General features: G+C 42.5%; 1 protein-coding gene and 1 long non-coding RNA gene across 3 annotated transcripts in view; one reads left to right on the forward strand and one right to left on the reverse strand.

Annotated features, from left to right (window-relative positions):
- Nucleotides 1-22,334, reverse strand: part of LOC147207693 (CUB and sushi domain-containing protein 1-like) — a 357,336-nt gene that overhangs the window by 74,341 nt on the left and 260,661 nt on the right. Inside the window, exons 30-32 of the mRNA XM_086107135.1 lie at nt 14,144-14,282; nt 9,780-9,967; nt 6,379-6,573 (exon numbers count right to left, since the gene is read on the reverse strand). Coding sequence (XP_085963261.1) covers nt 6,379-6,573; nt 9,780-9,967; nt 14,144-14,282 — 522 coding nt within the window. The remainder of the gene's footprint in view (nt 1-6,378; nt 6,574-9,779; nt 9,968-14,143; nt 14,283-22,334) is intronic.
- Nucleotides 11,904-22,334, forward strand: part of LOC147207694 (uncharacterized) — a 35,425-nt gene continuing 24,994 nt past the window's right edge. Inside the window, exons 1-2 of one of the 2 annotated variants that reach the window (XR_015100454.1) lie at nt 11,904-12,035; nt 12,193-12,316. This is a non-coding gene — a long non-coding RNA (uncharacterized LOC147207694). The remainder of the gene's footprint in view (nt 12,036-12,192; nt 12,317-22,334) is intronic. The other variant, XR_015100455.1, reaches the window with a different exon arrangement.

The following is a 22,334-nucleotide window of genomic DNA, read 5'->3' on the forward strand; positions in this document are numbered from 1 at the left end:
TGTACTGTTATGGACTTGCCTTCACACACACAAAATGGATCTTGTTTACTCGCTGTAAAATGCAACCGCATTTGTGAGCCAAATTCAGATTTTACACAGACAGTACAAACTGACTGCTGGAGTGCTGATGTCAGCCAAGTTAAAATGTGATCTTCAATGTTCAATCCATCCATCCATTTTCTGAACCGCTCAATCCTCACTAGGGTCGCAGGGAGTGCTGGAGCCCATCCCAGCCGTCTTTGGGCAGTAGGCGGGGGACACCCTGAACCGGTAGCCAGCCAATCGCAGGGCACGGCACAAAGAGACGAACAACCATGCGCGCTCACACTCACACCTAGGGACAATTTAGTGTGTTCAATCAGCCTACCATGCATGTTTTTGGAGCGTGGGAGGAAACCAGAGCACCCGGAGAAAACCCACGCAGGCCCGGGGAGAACATGCAAACTCCACACAGGGAGGCCGGAGCTGGAATTGAACCTCTGCACTGTGAAGTCAACGTGCTAACCACTGGACTACCGGGCCGCCCCTTTTAACACACTTTTCATTTTATTCTAATGGTACATAAAAAAGGGGGGTGGGGGGGGGCATTGACTTTTAATTGTGTGTTTTGAGTTTCTCTTCTTTTCCGTAGCTAGCAGCAACACCCTCATTATACTCAAAGTTGGTTTCTCGAATCTTATTTTTATTTAAAAAAAAAAGATAGCTGCATTTGGCCAAAACATCTTTCAAAGTAACTTTAAATATAAAATACTCTGCTCTAAGATGATTATTTGGCAATTAAAAATGTCATCGGGCAGTCCAGGTTAAATACAGCCACATAATCAGTGTGTTATTGTAAAAAGGTGATGTTAAAATTAGATCAAAAGAGTGAAACATGTAAAGACGCTTTTTTAATCACACGTGCATTGACATACGGAATTTGACACACACACACAGACAATATAAACATAAGCCTGAGGGTTAAAAAAAATCTATATCAGCCTTATGTTTATATGACCCTCGGGCATATGTTTAAATTGTGTGTGAGTGAGTGTTGACATTTGTGTGAATAAATGCGCATTGAGTGAAGCGGTGAAAAAGTCTACCAAATAACCCATCAGGACTTTTAAGGATCATCCGTCAGCGACATCCCACAAGCGTGACCCTGAAGTGGTCATTTCACTTGCAACGCGTTAGCAAGCAGATGAAATTGAGATGCGTAGCGGTCCCGATCCAAGCAGTGAGCAGTGGCGCTGTGCTGATCACTCTGTGCATGCGCCGCACCTGAGCTCCTTCAATAACATTTCAAAAACGACATCAGTGAGCTGAGCACACGTGCTGAGCTATCACAAGCTTTGCATAAGAATGGGAAGCCTAGATGAGGATCACTTGCATAGATCAACTCGGCAGAGAAAACAAAACAAAAACAAACAAAAAAAACACAGCTGGAATTGTTTTCGTTGCAATTTCCAACAGAGCAGATGCATTTGTTGGCCTGTGGTCCCCCACTTTGCCGTCTCCCTTCCCTTTTGCTTCATAAACCATCAGAGTAATCATCCACTTTCTTTCTGCTCCTCTTCATCTTCCACACCGACTGATATTTTCTCCATTGATTCGTGCTGTGATGCTGCATTCTAACCCTGGGGTCTGAAGGTGTGTTCTTCATCTACCCACAATCTCCCAGTGGTGTTGCTCCAGGCTCAGGTGCTAAAAAGCTTCCACACAAATGGTCTTTGATCACTCATGCTCACAACACACTGAAAAACACACACACTTTGGAAGGCTTACTTCTCATGGTCGTTCAGTCTCCAACAAACATGCACCCGTGCGCACACAAGCACACGTATAAACCGTTTCCTGCAACAAAAAAAAAAAGGCAACACCGTAAAAGAAAAAGTGTAAAAATGTCCCAGAGTGTCAAAGTTATCTTGCAGCACCTCCTGCAGTTTTTCGAAAACTAGCTAATAAAATTGTTATTGTGCCTTTAATTTTCCAGGGATTAGATTCATCTCAGGAAAGAAAATAACCTCAAACTATTGAGTCTTGCACACCCACACTTTAACAAACAGACACGCATTATTGTTACAAAGCAAGGCCTATATATAAAGCAGAGTCAGTTTCACAGCGCATGTTTGATGAAAGGGATTAAACACAATTACTGTATTATGATGTGTCTATACATTGAATGCGAAAGCAAATAACAACAGCACAGCTGATAGATGCGGGTTGGGGGAGGGTTGTGAACACCAAAAAGGTTCTCTACAACTACCTGTGCTAAACATTAGCGGTGAAAACGTTTTAAACGGGGTATGCCGGAACAAGGTTCGACTGTACGAGACAGCAACATACACATGTGTGCATATACATAGAGTAGACCACACTCACACTCACACTATTTTCACATTAGTAAAATTTGGACCAAAATGCCGATTCATAGATGGAGCATTCAGTTATCGTTACTGTGCATGTATGTACATGCATGTACGTGAGTATCCTGCATCGAGGTAGGAGTTACAGCCCTCGTGCGAGTGCACGCACGCACACACACACACATATTATAAACACAAATAAGGAATGAGAGAGAGAGAGAGAGATCCTCAACAGTCACTAAAAATTTCGTCCTCTTTTCAACGCTCTTTTAGTTACCATGGGAATGAAGAAAAGAGCATTTGAGACAGAAGGTGGGTGTGTGTTAGCGAGAGAGAGAGAGCAGAGCGCAACACAGTAAATGAGACAGACAGATGAGGCGGTAGGAAGGAAGTGCAGGAGGGTTGTGCGAAGTCATTACATGCAGAGGGAAAAGAAAAAGGGGCTGAGCAAGGGGACGAAAGGTGAAACGAGAGAAGACGGAGGGAGTGTAAGTGGAGCTGTATTATTTAAGGGGGTCTCAACCTGTCTAATGAGCTTGGTCTAAGAGCCCCCAGGAGCTGGCCCTAGACACAGAGACAAAGAACAGAAAACCAAGTGCCCAAACTATGCGGTGAGAAAAGTCAATGTGGAGAAGAATAGAAGCGATCGAAATGGAAGGAATTAGTAAATCGAATCGTGTTGAATGGATTGTTTCAGGAACGGAAGAAGTGGCACTTTAATCAAAGCCCTTGTTGTGGGAACAGAAAGTGGACAAAAACTAAACACCGATCGAAACTTACATTCGCACAATAGAATGAGAACCAAATACAGATGTGTGGGCAAAATCGGCATACCTTCAAGAACCGATTACGACATTTTCCTTAATTTGTATATTATTTTAGCTTGTAGGGATGTGTAAAACAGTTCAATTAATCAATTGATCTTGAAGAATGATTGTAATCACTTTGGATTTTTGATTATTTCCATCTTGAAGTAATGGAGTACACTAATTGGTTACACGCAGCAGAAGTGCTGCTAATTCTCTCTCAAGGTGTTTGTGGTCTAAAGAAGATTAGCTTGAGCTACATTCACCCACCATACATAGTGGCGGCTTCCATCATTTGCGTTACGTGTGGCCGCGGAAAGCGCCATTGCTGAGGGGTGATAGCGAGACCCAAATTTAAAATAAATGAATACAAATGGGACGTGAGATGCTTTTTTTTATTGCTTGATGCACGATACGTCAATTATTGTTCATATGTGGGATTTGTGCCTCCTTGTGGAGTCAATGGGGCAGTAGACACGTCGACGACGATTTTGGATCATTAAGGAAGCAAGACAACATTTTGTATATAGTTTAACAAGTTAGCCTTATGGGAAAGCAATCACTGTATAAATATTTATTTAAACACTCAGGTTCAATGATTCTAATTCTTATTTGTTGATTTCTTATTTTCTCACAATGCAATATATTTGAAAGAACCCATTTCAGTGTGTTTTTCGTGCATGTGTGTATACGAGGGTTTTGTCACGGGGGCTCTCTCACAACGTACCATTCAGACTCGGAACGCCACTGACGTCAATGTCCAGGTTAGGTAATTAAGTGTCTGGTGCGAGTAGAATCGTTTTTGACAAACAAAACTCGTGTAATACAGCCGCTTATTCAGTTACAAGAGGCTTGAAGGAGAAGCTTAGGTTGGGTCAGAACCCCGTGATGTGGGCTTTCATCACACGATTACAATATCAATACTCGACTTCTGCTCATAATGTATCTCACTCAATATTTCACTCAAATAATCTCCTTAAATTACTATTTATCGAGCTAAAAGCAGAACTGCTGACGGAAGCCATGCGAGTGATCAATTTAAATTGTTGTTTTACTTTCAACTGCTGGTGAAAAAGAACAACAAAGAACACGCTGCAGCACGGTTGTCCTTGTAAAACATCTTTTCATTGTGTGCTCCTGAATTACAAATGACAGTGTCTTTGTGTATGAAACAGCCAAGTAGAAAGCAAAGGCGACGCTTTTATCTTGATAAAAGGTCAATGGATGTGAACATGAGATAAAGCCACTTTCCTTATTTGCTGTTGGTGTGAAAAAAATACTGTACGTCAAAGTCCTTCCGCCCAGCTACTCCTGCTTTGACAAACTTTTAAGGTTGATTAAAAAAAGAAATGCTGAGAGATATAAAATTTAACATATTTGAGTGTGTTCATTTTATAATTGCGCCTTGATTGTTAGCCTGAACTTATCTACAGAGGCGGTGATGGTAGCATTAGTAGTATTCAAGTAAGAGTACTGTTCCTTCAGAATATGACTCCATCCATCCATTTTCTGATCCGCTGATCCTCACGAGGGTCACGGACCTATGAGAGCCTATCCCAGTTGTCTTCAGGCAGTAGCTGGGGTACACCCTGAACTGCTTGCTAGCCAATCGCAGGGCACACATAGATGAACAACCAACAGCGCTCACACTTACACCTAGGGACGATTTAGAGTATTACATTAACCTGAACTGCAAGTTTTTGGAATGTGAGAGGAAACCGGAGTACCCGGAAAAAACCCACGCAGGCACAGGGATAACCTACAAACTCCACACAGAAAGGCTGGAGCCGGAAGCGATTCCTGCCCCTCTGCACTGTTGACAGAAATACAAGTAGCAAGCATAATGTAATCAATGTCATGGAGTAAAAAAAAACAAAATTTTTCTTTATAAAATTACTCAAGTTTGTTGCATTAAAACTACTCTGACAAGTACAATTTATTATAAAAAGTTACTTGAATCCAAATAACAGATGGTTCCCACCCACCTCCGCTTATGTGTGCCTCCGGGTCAGATTACTGTCTTTGATAATTCTGAGCTCCGCTTCCGTACACATTCAAACAAAGGACACACACACACTTTATATGACAAATACACTGCAAATGACCATTTGGCAGGTGTCACTTGCTGGGCTCTGTCGGCCATTAATCAAATAGACAGTTTTGACAGTTTGGCCTTCCAATCCATGACAAAATCTGTCTCAGATGTTCACACAGGGGCACATACACACACACGCAAGCACATACGCGAAAGCAGCCACCGGTTGGACCACTTATGGAATATTCAGAGAAAAAGCAACAACACACAAGACAAACTGGGATACAACTAAAACAGTAGAATATTATGGAATGGCTAGTGAGTAGCGACTGTACTGCAATGTTCTTAAGATGTTTACATGTGTCATTTACACAAGTTGCATCATATTAAATAACACAATTTTTCATGAAAAAAAAGAGATTAAATGAGTTAGCATGTTGGTGTGGTCCTCAACAACCATTTCAGTTTCACAAATGGCCCCATTCAAAAAAATGAACCGACCACCCTAATTTAGTGCAGTTCTCTGACGCAGCAGCCTGGTCCCCAATCTCACCCAAAGATATATAATTCGATGGAGCGTCTCATCAGTGCCCCCCTACCACCATGCTCGGTCACTGCCATCACTCCGCGAGCGAGGTCGCTTACCGGGGAGCCAGCCAAGTCAAGCCAGCCGCCACAATAATTGTTCATAGGCCACTACGCGCCGTGAAGGCCAACTTCAAAACAAAAGTCGAGTGATACTGGACATAAATAGCAACGCATTGCAAGGCTTTTATTTTTAAATTGGTCTTGGGAAGCAATTTCTGTGATGGCTGCACACCACTTGTGTGCATCACTGATTATTACTGACACTCAGGAGGTAATTGTCAATGCATGTATGTCCATGTGTGTTTGTGTGTATGTTATGAACTTCAAAAAGGCCTGGGTATTCTTAAAAGGTACTTGACGCTTTTGACGTCAGGGCTCTTCAGTTCTGTCCTCCCAGTATCCCTTTATGGACCTCGCTTTCTGCACTGAGAGCACAAAAACTGTTCCCATTGAGTTGGATGCACAGAATTGTCCGAAATGCCTTGATTCAAATTCCTTGATTCATTCCCTATTTTTGTCCATATTGTACTGTATACGTGGTGTGCCACTTTATCCGATTTGTATGTGTGCAACAATGTGTTGAACCACAAATCTGTCCTACCTTTACATGATGGCAGAGCCTTGTCCCACACTGGCTTCCCGTCATGCCCCATCACACAGGTTATTGTTTGACCGCCCACTGTTGTGTAGCCATGGTGACAGTTATAGGACACCTGAGATCCCAGTTTATAGTCATAGCCGGTCCGACTAGCATTCATGATGTTACCAGGATCAAAACAGGCCTCCCTTGGCTTTTCTGAAAGACATAAAAATAGAGTTTTGTGCATTTAGACAATCATACACTGTGCTATAAAACCCGATAAGATCCATCTTGCTAAATGTACTAATTCATAATTAGTATCCTTCAAAGGGTGTGATTGCCAGTCTTTATGACCACAGACAGTCTTGAACGTACTTGAATAGAAATACTTACTGTACTTAAGCAGCATTTCCAAATATTTGCATTTCACTTTGTTATTCATATTTCCGGCAACTTTCACTTTTAGCCCAATACACTTCCTAAATAAAATGTACACTTTCACTCCAATACATTTCTGCTAACCATCTTTGTTACTCCATTCTACACAATGAAATCTGAATAAACTATTCCTGAACTGCGGTGCCTGAACTGCAGAACACAAAGAAGAACAACAGCCCGTAAGGATCACGATCGACCGGTAGCCCTCGGACTGGTCCCAAGTCCATCGCGTGGCGTGTCGAGGGAAATTGTGGGGTGTGGGGGGGAATAGTCTGTGTGTGTGTCCTTAATATTCTTATTTTTGTCTTAGTGTACACTGCACCCAAAGCACCCTATCCGTTTCACTTATTTAAAAAATCAAATCAAATAAACAAGCAGGTCACCTTTAACACACGGTGGCGCGTGACCTGCATTACCGGAAGTTGTTAGCAGTCAGCAGTCTGCAATTGCATTTTGCAATCTGAGCTGTTGCGATATCTTTTTTTTTCACCACATTCGATATGTGTTTCATCTGCAATTCGTCGATGGCACTAGCATAGAAATGGGAATCTGGAGTGAGAGAAGCATTTAAAATGGTACACGTGAGCTTCGATAGTTATGCTCATGCAGTTAACATGCTGCAAAAGTACATCCCATGCCTCCGCATTAGGTCTCTACCAAGGTAGGCAGTAATTTCCTTTTCACAAACTCCTGTGTCTACTTTCTTTTTCGGTTTTGTTCCTGTTAGGGGCCGTTAGGTCTGTTGAAATCGTGTCATGTGTGTGTGCGTGCGTGTGCGAATGTGCGTGTGTGTGAGTGTATGCATGCACATGCGGTAATGGGTCGATCGTAAGAGGTTGCTTGCTTGAAAAGTAGATATTCGGTCAAATTCAAATTCAAATTAGATGCGCACACCAGGAGTGTGCCTCTGTCGCTCTTTCCAGCTTGTGACCAACAGACACAAATGTCTATAATTGTGAAACTGCAAGTTCTGGAAACCAAGCTCTCCTTTTTAGAACGAGACTACATGTATAATCAAAGAAAGTAATTTCTTGAAATGTTTTACTCTTCTCTTGATTGATTTAGTGGCTGCTATCAAGCGGGCACTATGAAGTTCACTCTCTATTTGCTGATTTGATTGGATTTGACAGGCAAAACGAGACCCTTTACAACATATTCCTCTCTTCGATTTCTGTTTTCATGGAAGAAGAAGGGGCTAATGAGGGTACGATAAGAAGCAAGATTGATGGAGTACAAAGAGGAACTCAAACAATGTCAAAAACCGTCTGAGTCCGAAATGACAGTTTTGGCCCAGCTTGTTTGCTTTCCTGTGATTGCCCAGCAAATAATGGTATGAAAAAAAGGGAAGGGAAGAGAAAGAAAGATGAGGAAGGAGTGGTAGAACAAATGAAAAGGGTGGGGGGGTGATTAAGGTTGCATTTTAATTAGAGTGATGGCAGATGAAAGGTAATGAATTAATGACAAAAGTACAGAGGTGTGAGGTACCCTGGCAAGGCAGACAACAGAGGGGGAGATAATTGTTTTTAATTACACATGAATGGAGTGAGACAGACACAAAAAAAATGAAGAAGGATTTTTATAAAACTTGACAGAGGAGATATAGGCTGCAGTGCGATGATGAAGTCATAATCAGCTTCACTTTGACAATGGCAGTTAAATCACCACCAGTCAAGCGGCTGCTGGAAAACCAAGATGAGTCACAATCTGTGAAGGTAAACAACACACGGGCCGATGCGGTAAATCATGCCCATTTCTCTGAAAAAGCCTCATGACGAGAGCCCGAAATGAATCTGGTTGGCAGCTTAAATATTAGCCGGTATTAGCCTGCAGATGAAACACCTCTGTGTCGACATTTTAAAATTCATGCCAAGTTAAAAAAAATAAATAAAAAAAAGCATCATCCTGGTAATACAGGAGATCAAATGCACAAAGTTGTTCACAAGAGATAGGATGTATCTTTGATTTGTGCCACAGTCCAGAGACAAATAATCCTAATTTATACCCTTGAGCATCATGTAAAGGTGATCTGGTTTACGGATGAAGGTTTGGAAATATCACTATTGATTGAGAAGACTTTCAGCCAGCTGGAAGTCAACAAAAATCACAGCCCTGGCGACTGAAGTTGCTTCTGCTACACTGGTCTTGCTGTGATCCAAACATAGGCCGACCAACCACATCATTAGTTCGTGGTCCAACTGCATCCAAAACAGGAGGACAAACATCAAACACATCCCTGCTGATATTTATTGAACATTTTAATTCTTATAGTTTACAGTGATGCAAGACTGCACTGCATAAAAATGGGCAACATTTCTAATGATCAATACTCTGGTTTGGTATATGTACATGAGTGAAACACAGCAGGAAGCAACATTTCCCCGTCAAAATGTCATAATTACAGTGGACATACAGTAAAGTCTACACACCTAAAGAAAAATTACCTCTGATGATGTCAATCAAAACTGAGCCTTCAAAATGTTTTTTTTTTCCCTCATGATTATTTATCACAGACCTGAGCTGCAGAGGTTTCCAGAAAATCATGGTGAGGTTGAACAATAATCCATAACCCAAAGTGTTACAGAAATGGCACTTGTTTGTGTACGTGTATATACACTTATAAAAAAATAACAATCATCACAAAGGAACAAGGAGCGATTATTGAAAAGTAAGCTCCACTAATGACTGAAGACTTGGTTTAAGTCTTTTTGCAAATACATGACAGCTCTTTTACATAAGATCTCTTACATTATAATTCACAAGTGTTCCAAAATCTTGGTTCTGTTTCCTGAATTTAACATGGGTGGGGGCCCATGATGAATGAAGGGGGGGAAAAAAAACGCCTCCTGGAGCAGCTTGTCTTTGAGTTCTCCACTAGGGTGCCTTTACCCACACTTTTACACAAAGATCTGTAATTTCTAGGCTTTGCCTATGAAATGATCGGACCCTTATAAAACACTGACAGTATTGCTAAGGTGTAGTTTTACCTCTGAACTCAATGGCGAAGCCAGACATGCCCAGTGAGGCGTCCGATCGGAATGCCAGGAAGAGACTGTTCCCACTGCTCTCGATGCGATCTGGGGCTTGGTTGCCTTGGAGACTTGCCAGGAGAGGCCCATTCGAGTCTTCGCCCTCGTAAATGTGCAGGAAGTCATAACTGGGCTCCATGTTGAAACTGATTGAAGCACAACAGATCGATTGTATCAAAATAGGAGGAATAACTGCCATTCACCATGATGTGTTTTTCATGCATTTGAATAACGGGAATCTTTTCATGGGACCGACTTGACTAGAAAGGAATAATTGATAAGATGATCGAATTTAAGTATACTTCAAAAGTAGCTGGTTAAAATAGCCATAATATTTGCACTGTGCAAATTGTTCTGCCACAGGTGTGGGTGGTGTTTTGTGTGATGACACCTTGCCCAGTTTCCACAAGTGGTACGCTTGTTACAAGAGCACACCTGCTGCTCAGACAAGGGCCTCTTCATTACCAAGCAAGGAGTGTTCTCAACCGATACTTTATCAACATCACGTCACCACCTGACATATGCGGCCATAACACCCCGAGGCACTTTTTACCAGCAACAAGCTACTTTTAGCTTTTCATACAGAGATCTGTCAACAATGATCTCCTACCTTCTTGGCACTACTGACCTCTTATTTCATTTATACCCCTTTTTTTTTTTTTAGGTACAATGTAAAAACTGTCATACATTCCTTTTTCAGTCTTGCTAATTTCCAAAATGGCACTGCTAGCCTTTCCATAGAACATTTATGGAAACGTTTCAGCAATTAGCAACCCAATTATCAACAAGGTCAAATCATTTTAGCCAAAACCTGAGAATTTGTTTTGGCTGGTTTTCTCTTGCGAGTCGACATATAATTGGATGAAATTAAGTCTAAAAGCATGAGTTTCAGCAAATTTACCCATGAACCTTTATCCCAAGTAGTCAATTGTTCTACAGGAAATGCTTCTGTGACACCCTCCAGCCCCCAAATCACATATACAGGTTTATGAGAATGTATATGGTAAGGCATAAAAAGAATGCACACATACACGCACACTCATCAACACATGTCAAAATGTTCACCCTGCCAGCAATTATGTTAGTCTTCTCACCCACCTGCCAGTTAAACACACAACATACTTCTGTGTTTTCTGTTGGAGTCCACTTTTATCCTTGTTTTGATTCTCCACCTGTCTACACTTTGTAGTTAAGTTGGAAGTTGTGTGTGAGTGTGACACATGTGTAAATTAAATTGCATTGTACGTTCTTTTTGCCCCAGCATGAAAATGAAGATGTACCCGATTTTACGCTACGCTCGTCTATTAAAGCAGCCCCATGAGTCCGAACCAAGGCTGTGCTTGAGACATTTATTTGATTTTAACGTGCATGTTTAATTTAGAAAAGACAAAATGTAATTTTAGCAATTACACTTTCATACTTGAGAAGATGCACAGTTATGTGCATGTCACCCTGTTCTTGCTAAAATATTTACATTTTCTTCTATGCTCTATGTGCCCATTTCTGACAGCACTATCTATAACGGGATAATACTGAGTGCAATCATCCAATGTGATCACTTGCAAGGTTAACATAAGCCCTGTGAATGCTAAGGCCTGTATTTATATCAGATTTAGCAAGAGCTTAACGCCACATAAGCTTCTCCGTACTGACAAAGCATTAAGGTGATCCTTGCAAATACATTTTTCTGTGCAGCCACATTCTAAGTATAAATGTCATGAAATGACAATGCAGACAGAGTGCTAACATTCAGTAGAGATCCGTTATAATCTTAGCAAAGCATTCAAGCCACAAAAGCCACTGTAATCATTATGCAAATTTAATTAGCAGAAAGATTTGTAGAACATACAGTGCGTACTCTGGATAGACCATAAAGTCAAAGTATCGTAATCAGTAAGAACATTTATTTCATTTTACAATAAATGGAATTGTTATAAATAATTGTTCCCTAAATTGTGGACTGTGCTTAGACATGACTCATTGTATTGGGTGAGCATAACTGCCGGTGGGTGGCGGGTGTGCTGGAGGTTATCGTAGTCTGAGGGCAAGAGGCCGGTACAGCCTGAACTGGCCGCCAGCCAATCGCATGGCACAAAATTCCATTCAGTTCAAACATTGAAGGTCTGGCCTGTCCCACTCCCGGTTAAACGACTACCAACCCGTCCTGCTCCTGTTCAGCATGACTCCCACTTTCATCCCACTCACATTTTGGAGGTCAGCTACATTAAAAAAAAGTTGCATTTTACTCATTCATTGAAGTTTGTTTCTTCCTTTCTCTCACTATTGTGTGTGTGTGTGTGTGTTTTTCCTACTGGATAATTCCACTCACGTAAATATTTTATCCTGCACCGTCCGAATCCCGTGATTAAAGGAAAACTTGACTCCTGTGACGTGGGAATCCCCAAATCATATCAGCCTCGAGTGTGGTGAAGCTCATCGGCGAATTGGCCTCATGCGACAACAAGAGAGTCTGAGTGGCTCTGAGACAATACTGTGTAAGTACCTGCGTTCTGAATTGTTTGGGAGGGAAAAAAAAGTGCTGACTGGTGTTTAAGATACATAATTTTGTGCGTGTGTGTGTGTGTGTGTGTGTGTGTGTGTGTGTGTGTGTGTGTGTGTGTGTGTGTGAGACTTCTTTCTTTATAAACGGTCCCATGTTATAATGTGGAGACTAGCTGCTATTAATACAGAGCGGCCAATGTGTGTACAAATATGCTTTTAATCGCTAGGTTTTGCTGTTATGGCTTTTAATCAGGTGTCCGGAAATATCAGTACAATAGCAAATGAAAAATCTGATATTTCACAAAAGTGCAAATACAATTGCATCGGTTAAAATACACAGATACTAAGCAGATTGTTTTTACTTGTATTTATAATTTTGTAGTAATTGTACACAGTGCCCAATTTGTTTCTTTTGGCCATATAAGAAACAACAAATATTTGGCAAACTAAAAGTAAGAGACTTTTTTAATGTGCCACAACAGCTTCATATTAGAGATGAGTAAGTCACTAAAAATTTTTGTTATTTGCTCCTCAGTCAGTTGAAATCAAGTTCAAACACGACGGTGTCCTATTTAAAAATTTAAAAAATATAGATGTGAACTTTTTCGTTAGAAATGAAACCATGTTTTGCCAGGGCCCTTTGGACAACACACTTTTATGCAATTATTCTCTTTTATCCAAAACAACTGCTGGCATCAGGACGAGAGGAGAGACATTCACGTTGATTATATAGTACAGTATAAATACTTTTCCTTTCAGCACAGCCAACATATTGAATGTCCTTTTCATCGAGTTTCGTAACACCTGAAAATTGGACATTTCATTTCCACAGCCAAAGTCATCTGAGGTTCGATTGCTGAGATTTTCCTTACAACTTGTAGGATGTGTCAGTCTCTTTGTATGGTTAACAGAATACACCATTGAAGTTTGTTTCTACAAAAAAAGATCTCTTCACAACTCTAGGCATGTGCAGCACACCGCAGTATATATATTTTTTCTTTTTATAATTTACTTTTTCTTAAACACAGGCGCGAGTGTAGCAAAAAACATTTGGACTGTATTTGGTTCAAGTGACACAATTTGTTGTTTTCTTTTTCCTCTCTGACCCTTGCCCCAGCTCAGATATGCGACATGGAATTTTAGACAAATCTGCTATGTATCAGATGTGTGAAAATGAGACTGCAGTGTAAGTTGACAGATCAATATGTAGTACCCTTTGTGGTGTCATTGGAATGTGTGATGGATGACAAACACGCATGCCTGAATAACCAAATAACTCATCTGTATTAAACAGGGAAAGCAAACACATGGCATTGATCAAAATCTAGACTGTTAAATAGCCTTTGCATCTCTAATGTACAACGTGATTTGCAACCGTCTTGTACAGTGCAAGGTGGAAAAAACCCGCCCAAAAAAAAGAGTGAAAATAGTTTGAAAAAATGGATTGAGTTGTGTTAATTAAAAATTTGTACCATGACTCAACTTAAGTACTTCATATTGGCATTTAGCGGGCCCATTAAATCGTTTAGTATGACTGCTTATTTTTAACGAACATTGGTTGATCACACTATTATTTTAATGCAGCTAAATAAGTCATCACAGAGACCCTTGCCTGAAGGAAACCAAAAATGGAGATAAAAGGATGTGCGGTGCTATTTAGATCTAAATGTTTCATGACTTAAATCACACCAAGAAATACCAGTGGAGGTGTTTCTGCAGACACCGAATTCCACTTGCAGGCCTAGATCTTAGAATGCATTTTCTGACAGTTACACTTTGACTAAAAGCCACCGTGGTCACACTTATTTGGGGGCCCCTACCTTTTGAAGATGAGAGCAATGACAAAGTCTGGGTTGACTCGGATTCGCCAATCACACTCTTTCCCTGGAGGGTAAGGCTGGGGGTAGTTAGGAGACAGGATCACTCCAGAAGGACCGCTGACGTTACCACCGCAGGTTGCTGGGGAGAAAACCCAAAAATAGAGATATGATGATCACACACCATTAAGTTTTCGGGAAAGAGTATTACCCCTTGACTGAACATCCACGACCCCTCTAACCTCCCAAATGTAGGCAGAGAAGGGGGTCAGCGACTGATGAGAGGTGTGACAAAGGTTGGAGATGAGAGAGAAAAACACCTACTGTACCTAGTGGACCACTAATATTGCCTTCACAAATTGCTTGAGTAAAAATGCGAGAGTGAAATTTGGAAACAGGATGGGGCTATGGGTAGTAAGAAGTAAAATCATCCCCGGCGGTCCTGCTTTTCTACAACAAAGTAGCAGACATATTTAGTACCGGTGATCAACTCAGACACTGCCGCATTGACATTAAGGAAGACTCAGGGAGGCAGGTGGGTGTGAACACATTAGCAATGGTGAGTTAAAGGTAAACAAAGCCCTTAACTGTTGAGATTACTCACAGAAAGACATACACCTCTCTAAATAAGATGTATCATGCTACTCCCGGGAGATTCATAATAGTCAAAAACTGAGAGAATGCAGAAGGGGATTTAAACTGTTAGAAAAAATAAAAAAGTGAGGAGAGTCAGTGGCAGCATTGAGAAGAAAAGCAGTGTTGCCATTGCAGATTTTGTGGGACTGCAGACCACCCATCCACAATAAATCATGATATCATTTGGCCTCTGTAGTGAATTTACAGATTTGTTTCTGAATACATTATACATGTTGAATTGACATCAGAGGGATTTCAATACCTTTTATGGTTTCAATGTCTTGGCTCATTTCTACCACTACAATGAGTGCAGTAACTTAGCTCCACCCGAAATATGCATCTTCCCTGGATGCTATAATTTACAGAACATGTCGGTGTGAGTATTATTTAAATTCCCAAGTTGTTTTGTGCTATTGGGGCAAAGCTGGAAGTAGAAAAGTACATACAAAAGGGATTGGCTGGACAAAACGATAGCGATGGGAAGGATGTGCAGCAGGGTAGCGTGATTAAGAATAGTGATTGAAATCTGTTGACCGGTGCCAACTCGATGGTAAATACGGTAGTGTGTCAACTAGATGGAAGTATGGAATCATTGGGGAGCTGCCTCTGGAGTTTTTCACCAGACTGCTCAATAGAATTTTAGTGGGCGAGAAGATGGCTGGGGAATGGAGAAAATGTGCACTGGTGCCAATTTATCTGAACAATTTTCATGTGCATGGTCGTGGAAACTACTGTATATAGAGGAATAAAGCTGTCTGTAGATTAGAGAATGCCAATTAAAAGGATAGGAACTGTGGTACTGCATGAGGAAGTCTGCAGTGGTAAGAGGTCTGCTTGAATAGTGAAGGGTGTCTATGAGGCTAGGAGAACAGTGCTGATGTGTGCTGTAGGTGTGACAAGGGCTTTAAGTTCGAGGTCGGACTGCATCAGCTCTAAGCCCCTTCGGTAATGGCCAGGCTGACAGACAAGTTGAGACTGAAATCCCTGTGAACCATGTTGTTGGCAGCTGACATTGTGATTTGCAGTGAAAGCAGGGAGCAGGTGAAGGAACCTTTACAAAGCTGGAAAGGAGAGGAATGAAGATTAGCCTAAAATAGAATGAATGTGCATGATTGGTGCTGCAGGGAGAAGAGAAAATGAGAGTGGAGGACTTTAAATACTTCGGGTCAAGAGTCCAGAGCAATGGTGACTGTGGTGAGGATTCAGAGTAAAAGAAATATTTGAGGATCATTGGCTGAAAACTCAAAAGAGACAAGGCTGTGGAAATAAGGCCGGTCTAATCTGTGGCACAGGACAAATAATAATAATGCATTTTATTTAAAAGCGCCTTTCATGCCACCCAAGGACACTGTACAGACAATAAGAAAATACAATGTAAAAATTTAGTAAACGAGATATTATATAAAAACAGGACATAAAATCATAAAATCATAAAAACATAGGAAATGGAAGAGCTATGTGTTGTAGGCAATCCTGAACAGGTGTGTTTTTAGACGGGACTTGAAAGTGGACAGAGGTGTGCAGTTTTGGAGGTCCGGAGGTAGGTTGTTCCAGAGCTTTGGAGTAGCGTGACTGAAGGCTCTGGCTCCCATGGTGCTCAGTCGGGCAGGGGGCACTGACAGGCGGAGGGAGGACGAGGATCTGAGGGAGCGAGAGGGGATATGCACCTGGAGAAGGTCGGATAGGTAAGGAGGGGCCAGGTTGTGGATGGCCATATATGTATATAGAAGCAGTTTGTAATTGATGCGATGTTGAACAGGGAGCCAGTGGAGCTGTTGGAGAACGGGGGTGATGTGCTGCTGGGAAGATGTTTTTGTGATGATGCGAGCAGAGGCGTTTTGAACCAGCTGGATTTTATGAAGGGACTTTTGAGGTAGGCCGAAGAGGAGAGCGTTGCAGTAATCAAGGCGGGATGTGACAAGACTGTGGACAAGAATAGCAGTGGTGCGGGGGGTGAGGGAAGGGCGAAGTCTGGTAATATTGCGGAGGTGGAAATAAGCAGTGCGGGTGATGGTGTTGATATGTGAGTGGAAGGTGAGCATGCTATCCAGGATGACACCCAGACTCTTAACCTGGGGGGAGGGGGACACTAGGGAGCTGTCAATGTTGAAGGAAAAACTGTTTACTTTGGATAAAGTGGATTTAGTGCCAAGAAGGAGGACTTCAGTTTTATTAGCATTTAATTTAAGAAAGTTTGTTTTGAACCATGTTTTGAGTTCGGAGAGGCAAGAGGTGAGGGAGGGGGGTGGGAGTATGGAGTTTGGCTTGCAGGAGAGGTAGAGCTGGGTGTCATCAGCAAAGCAGTGAAAGTGGATATCAAATTTGCGGAGGATATGGCCAAGAGGCAGGAGGTAGATGATGAAGAGAAGGGGACCTAGGACAGATCCCTGTGGTACACCTGTGGTGACTGGGGAGGGCTTTGAGGTGAGGGATTTGAGCTGGACAAACTGAGTGCGGCCAGTGAGGTAGGAGTGGAACCAACTGAGGGGAGTGTGGGAGAGACCAATGGAGGAGAGTCTATTGAGGAGGATAGGGTGAGAGATTGTGTCAAAGGCAGCGCTCAAGTCTAAGAGGATGAGGATGGAGACTAAACCGGAATCAGATGCTATGAGGAGATCATTTACAATACGGATTAGGGCAGTCTCTGTGCTGTGGCGGGGGCGGAAACCGGACTGAAAGGGTTCATAGAGAGAGTGAAGGGACAGATGGGAGTGGAGTTGAGCAGCAACAGTTTTTTCAAGGATTTTCGAGATAAATGGAAGGTTGGAGATGGGGCGGAGGTTATCGAAGTTGTTGGGGTCAGAGCCATGTTTTTTCAGTGTGGGGGTGATAGCAGCGGTTTTGAGGAGTGATGGGACAATACCAGAAGAGAGTGAGGAGTGGATAATAGCAGATATGAGAGGAAGCACAGAAGGAAGGCAGGATTTAACAAGGGATGAAGGGAGGGGATCAAGCTGGCAAGTGGTGGGCTTGGATTTGAGTATGAGGTTGGATAATTCAGCAGTCGTTGGTGGAACAAAACTGGAGAAGAAATGACAAGGAGAAGAAGGTTCAGATGGGGGGGGGGGCAGGCAGGTTTTGATGGAGTTGGTGATGGATCTTAAGGATTTTGTGATTGAAGTGTTCCATTATGGAGTTGCAGGTTGCTGTGGAGTATAGGTGGAGGGGGAGAGAGTTTGGTGGCCGGAGGATTTTGTTCATGACGGAGAAGAGAGTTCTTGAATTTCCTTCGTTGGAGAGGATGAGGCCGGAGTAGTAGCTGGATTTGGTTTGTGCAATTTGGTCCTTGTATTTAGTGATATGGGTAGTGTACATGTCCTTATGGATGGGGAGACCGGTTTTCTTATAGAGTCGCTCAAGTTGGCGGTTTTTTGATTTCAATGATCTAAGAGCGGGTGTAAACCAGGGGGCAGATGTAGAGAATGAAGCAGTCCTGGTCTTCAGGGGGGCGAGAGAATTTAGAATATTTGTGAGGCAGGCATTGTAGTGAGCGGTGAGGTCATCCGGGTTTGAAAGGGCATCTGGGGGCGGGGAACGGTCGATAATGGAGCAGAAGGTGTCAATGTTGATATTTTTGGTATTACGAAAAGAAATGAGGCGGAGGTTTTGATTGTAGAGAGACGGAGTACGATGTTAAAAGTGAGGAGGAAATGATCGGTTTCAGGAAAAACATCAGCAGTGGGCTTGGAGGGGGAGAGGCCAGAGCAGCAAACCAAGTCCAATGTGTGGCCTTTGATGTGGGTGGGGAAGTCAGTAAGACAGTGTATCGCGAGGCTCTCCAGGTAGGATGTGAAGTCTCTTGTGAGTGGCAGGTCGGGGTTGTCCATGTGAATATTAAAATCTCCCAGCAAAATTAAATTTGGCGAGAGAGTGGATAAGTGTGTGATTAAACTGGAAAATTCATTGATGAAATCGCTATGTGGCTTCGGGGGCCGATAAACTGTGGCAATGATGGTTGGCGTGGGTCCAGGGAGTTTAAACACCATGCATTCAAAAGAGCTTGATGCAGGAACAGAGACTGGTAAGACTTTCCACTTCTCACGGTGGATTACTGCGAGGCCTCCTCCACGGCAGTTGCCATGGGGACGGCAGATGTAAACAAAGCCGGGAGGAGTGGAGTCATTCAGAGCAGCGAAGTCGTTTGTTTGTTGCCAGGTTTCTGTTGAAACGAGGAAGTCAAGTTTGCGTTCGGCGAGGACGTCTTGAATGAGGTGTCCCTTGTTCGTAAGTGAGCGGATGTTCAGCAGTCCAAAGTTGACAGCAGAGGTGTCATGTTTGACGGCGGCAGTGCTGTTAGCCGACCTAGCCAGGCGGGCTACTGCATAGTAGTTGGTGTTGCGGCCGCGGTTTCTGGGAGGACGTCGAGAAGTGGACCAGGTCGAGTTGATTGAGCCAGGATTTTTGTAGTCAACATGTCTACGCGACCCGCGGTGAATGTAGCGACGTCGAGGCAGGCGAGCGATGTCAGGATGATGGTGCAGTTCCGGCGGTGGAGGCTCCGGTGCAATCCTCCGGATCCGGAGAAGATCCGCGACAGAATAGTGGAGTAGTCCTGTCACTGGATGATGGCAGAACGTCAGAAGTATCAGAAATAACCCAAAGGCGGCGAAGTTGTGCCGCCCCATGACGAGGGAGAAAGGCCGGTGCGGTGACAGCCGGTAAATTTAAGCTACCGGCGTTAGCCCGTGGACTAAGTTACGATTTGGGGTTTGATTGATCTGGTGAAGCTATGATTTGTTACATCAATCACAGTCCAAACAGTCCAAAAACAGAAGGGCAAAAGAAAAATCAGAAGAAATATCTGAGCTTTTGAAAAGTTTTGGAAAAGTTTGGAGTGAGAAGCGGCGACATACACGCCAGCGTCCTCTCACCCCGGAAGAGGTGAGACAAAGGGAGACAAGGACTATTTAAACACAAGGTAAGGGGCAACAAGTGGAAACAATCAGGGCACAATTGGCAGACTGGCACAAGAGGAAGAGCAAGTGACCTGAAAGGACAGAAGAGTCATTCTTTCAAAATAAAACAGGAAGTGACCAGACAAACACAAACAACCCTCACCGCGGTGTGACATAGCAGGAAGCAGAGCTGGAGGTGGCAGAAATTAAAACGTCGAGGAGCTTTTTATGAGTGCCCAGTTTGGATAGAACTAGAAATGAGCTTGTCAGGTATTAGGTATTTGGGGCCCAATGTTAGAGAGACCAGACTTAGATGGTTTGTACACAATCAGGGGACAGATTGTGATATCGGCAGAAAGATGATGCGCAGGGGGCTGCCAGGTAAGAGAGCCAGAGGAAGACTTGAGAGAAGGTTAATACTGTAGATGTTGAGATGGAAGACATGAGAGCACTCGGTGTTAGAGATAGGGATGGAGAAGTAAAATCAAGTTTGTCAGGGGTAAATGAGGAGACAAAATAAAGAAAAGTACCCCTGACAGTTGGATGGTGTAAAAGCAGAGTCTGAATGTCATTTGGGACGCTTGCCAGGCATTTGGTGGCAGGTGACTCAGATGGTAATTATCATAGTGGAAAAGAACAAACAAGCAGTGCAATAGATATCAGACAGCAAGCTTGTCTGAAACTTTGACTTGTATTTACTGCAACCTAGAGTACCTTGTGACCTCACATTATTCTACCACACTCCCACAACTTTGCCCAGTGTGAGTTTTCAGCGGGGCGATACGTATTTTCACCCTTCAAAAATGCATGACAGTCTACAGTATTTTCAATGAGCAGCAGCGGTACAAGTTATTGAGCTTGTGCATCTTCTGGCTTCTCGATGGAGGAGGTTTGGAAGCTGCATCATTTGTGCTGAAATATTCATCCGCCTTGTCATCTAATACTTACTCTAACTACAAGCCAACTCAGGATTCTGTGGGACTCAGACAGACTGAACATTCATGGCAGTGTAGCCTCAAGCTGACGTGAATGCTAACAATTCAGTCAGTTTGTGTCAGGAGGAGAATGAAAGGGTAGAAAAGAAGATTGGTAATCCAAGAGATTTACACAGAGTGACATAATAACCTCGCCTACGAATGATCAACTACGCATGATGCAGCAGGTGTATACAGAAGTAGATGACTTAGTAGCATAGTAGATAGTGATGTAAATGTCAAATATTTGTTTGACATCCGTTTGAATAAGGGAAACAATTTACTTCAAACTGAGATCTAAATGCCAGGACGCATGGCCGGTGAAAAACGTGGAGCAGAGGCAGCACATAAACTAATTGTGTGAGAAAATGAAAAATGTATCTTCCCACAGCCTCAGCTTCAACGGCCCGTATTTCAGTAAACAAACATCACCTTGGACACTTGAGCATAAAACTGGATGAGATCTATAAAAGACAGCATCTGTAACAAATCTGCTGGGTTGTGTGAAGGGCTGCTGATGAGTTATTTCTCGTGAGTGTCACAGTTCCTGACTGGAAACTGCCCTCAGACAGCAACAACATGGGCATATTTTGTCACTGTGGAGCCAGTTGTCAAGCAATTGTGTCAGGAAAAGAACACAGTGTAATTAATAGAAAAATATTTTGATAAGATTTGATATGCCCTTGAGTGAAAATATTTCTTCGATGTCTAACGCAATTTTGTTCGGTGTGATGTTAGCATACCTAAGACAACCACAGTTAGTTTTTGATTTGACTTTCTGAAATATTTATTCCAAAAGTAAACAAATCTCAAAACATGGTGGTCAAAAATATTTTCTGTTCAATGTTTTACTTATTCCGGTTCTGGCCTTCCTGTGTGGAATTAGGATGTTCTATCCGAGCCTGTGTGGGTTTTCTCCGAGTACTCCAGTTTCCTCCCACATTCCAAAAACATGCATGGCAGGTTAATAGAACACTTCAAATTGTCCCTGAGGTTTGATTGGATGTTCATCTATGTATGCCCTGCGATTGACTGGCACCCAGTTCAGGGTGTACCCCGCCTACCGCCCGAAGACAGCTGGGATAGGCTCCAGCACACCCTGCGACCCTTGTGAGGATAAAGCGGATCAGAAAAAGGATGGCTGGATGCGCAGACGTGCCAACTACATTCTGTCTTGACCATTCTGTTGGTTGTCTATTTTGCACACAGTGTCTCAATTCATTCTTATGGACTAAAAGTTGCACTGTTACATAGGTTACTATAATTCGAATTGTTATTAGCTCATTAAAATATAATTTGAGGTCATAATCTACAACACAGTTAAGCGTGGCCTGTGGCTGGTACAACAGCAAGAAGCTGATCGCAACGAACAGCAGATTGAAAATCCTCAAAAAGGGTGACAAAACCTTTTTCCTCGAAATGTTTCACTTTTAACTACATTCTGTGTGCCTGGATGATTGTACATGCACTCCACAATGAGGAAAATACATGCTTTTTCAGATTTTGGAATCAAGTAATACTCTTCTAAATGAGGAGGGCGGGGGGGAGTGGTGTTTCCAAAGGCTAATCATATTTTCCATTTCACTTCATTTGAATATATCAATCAATCAAGCTGAATTTGTGATGACAATGAAAAAAATGGTGGGTTGAATTAACTAAATGTTATTTTGTCAAGTAGTGGCATACAAT

This window comes from Hippocampus guttulatus, chromosome 3 (genome assembly GCF_054856545.1).
Source record: "Hippocampus guttulatus isolate MCC_2025c chromosome 3, RoL_Hgut_1.0, whole genome shotgun sequence".
NCBI classification, from domain to species: Eukaryota; Metazoa; Chordata; class Actinopteri; order Syngnathiformes; family Syngnathidae; genus Hippocampus; species Hippocampus guttulatus.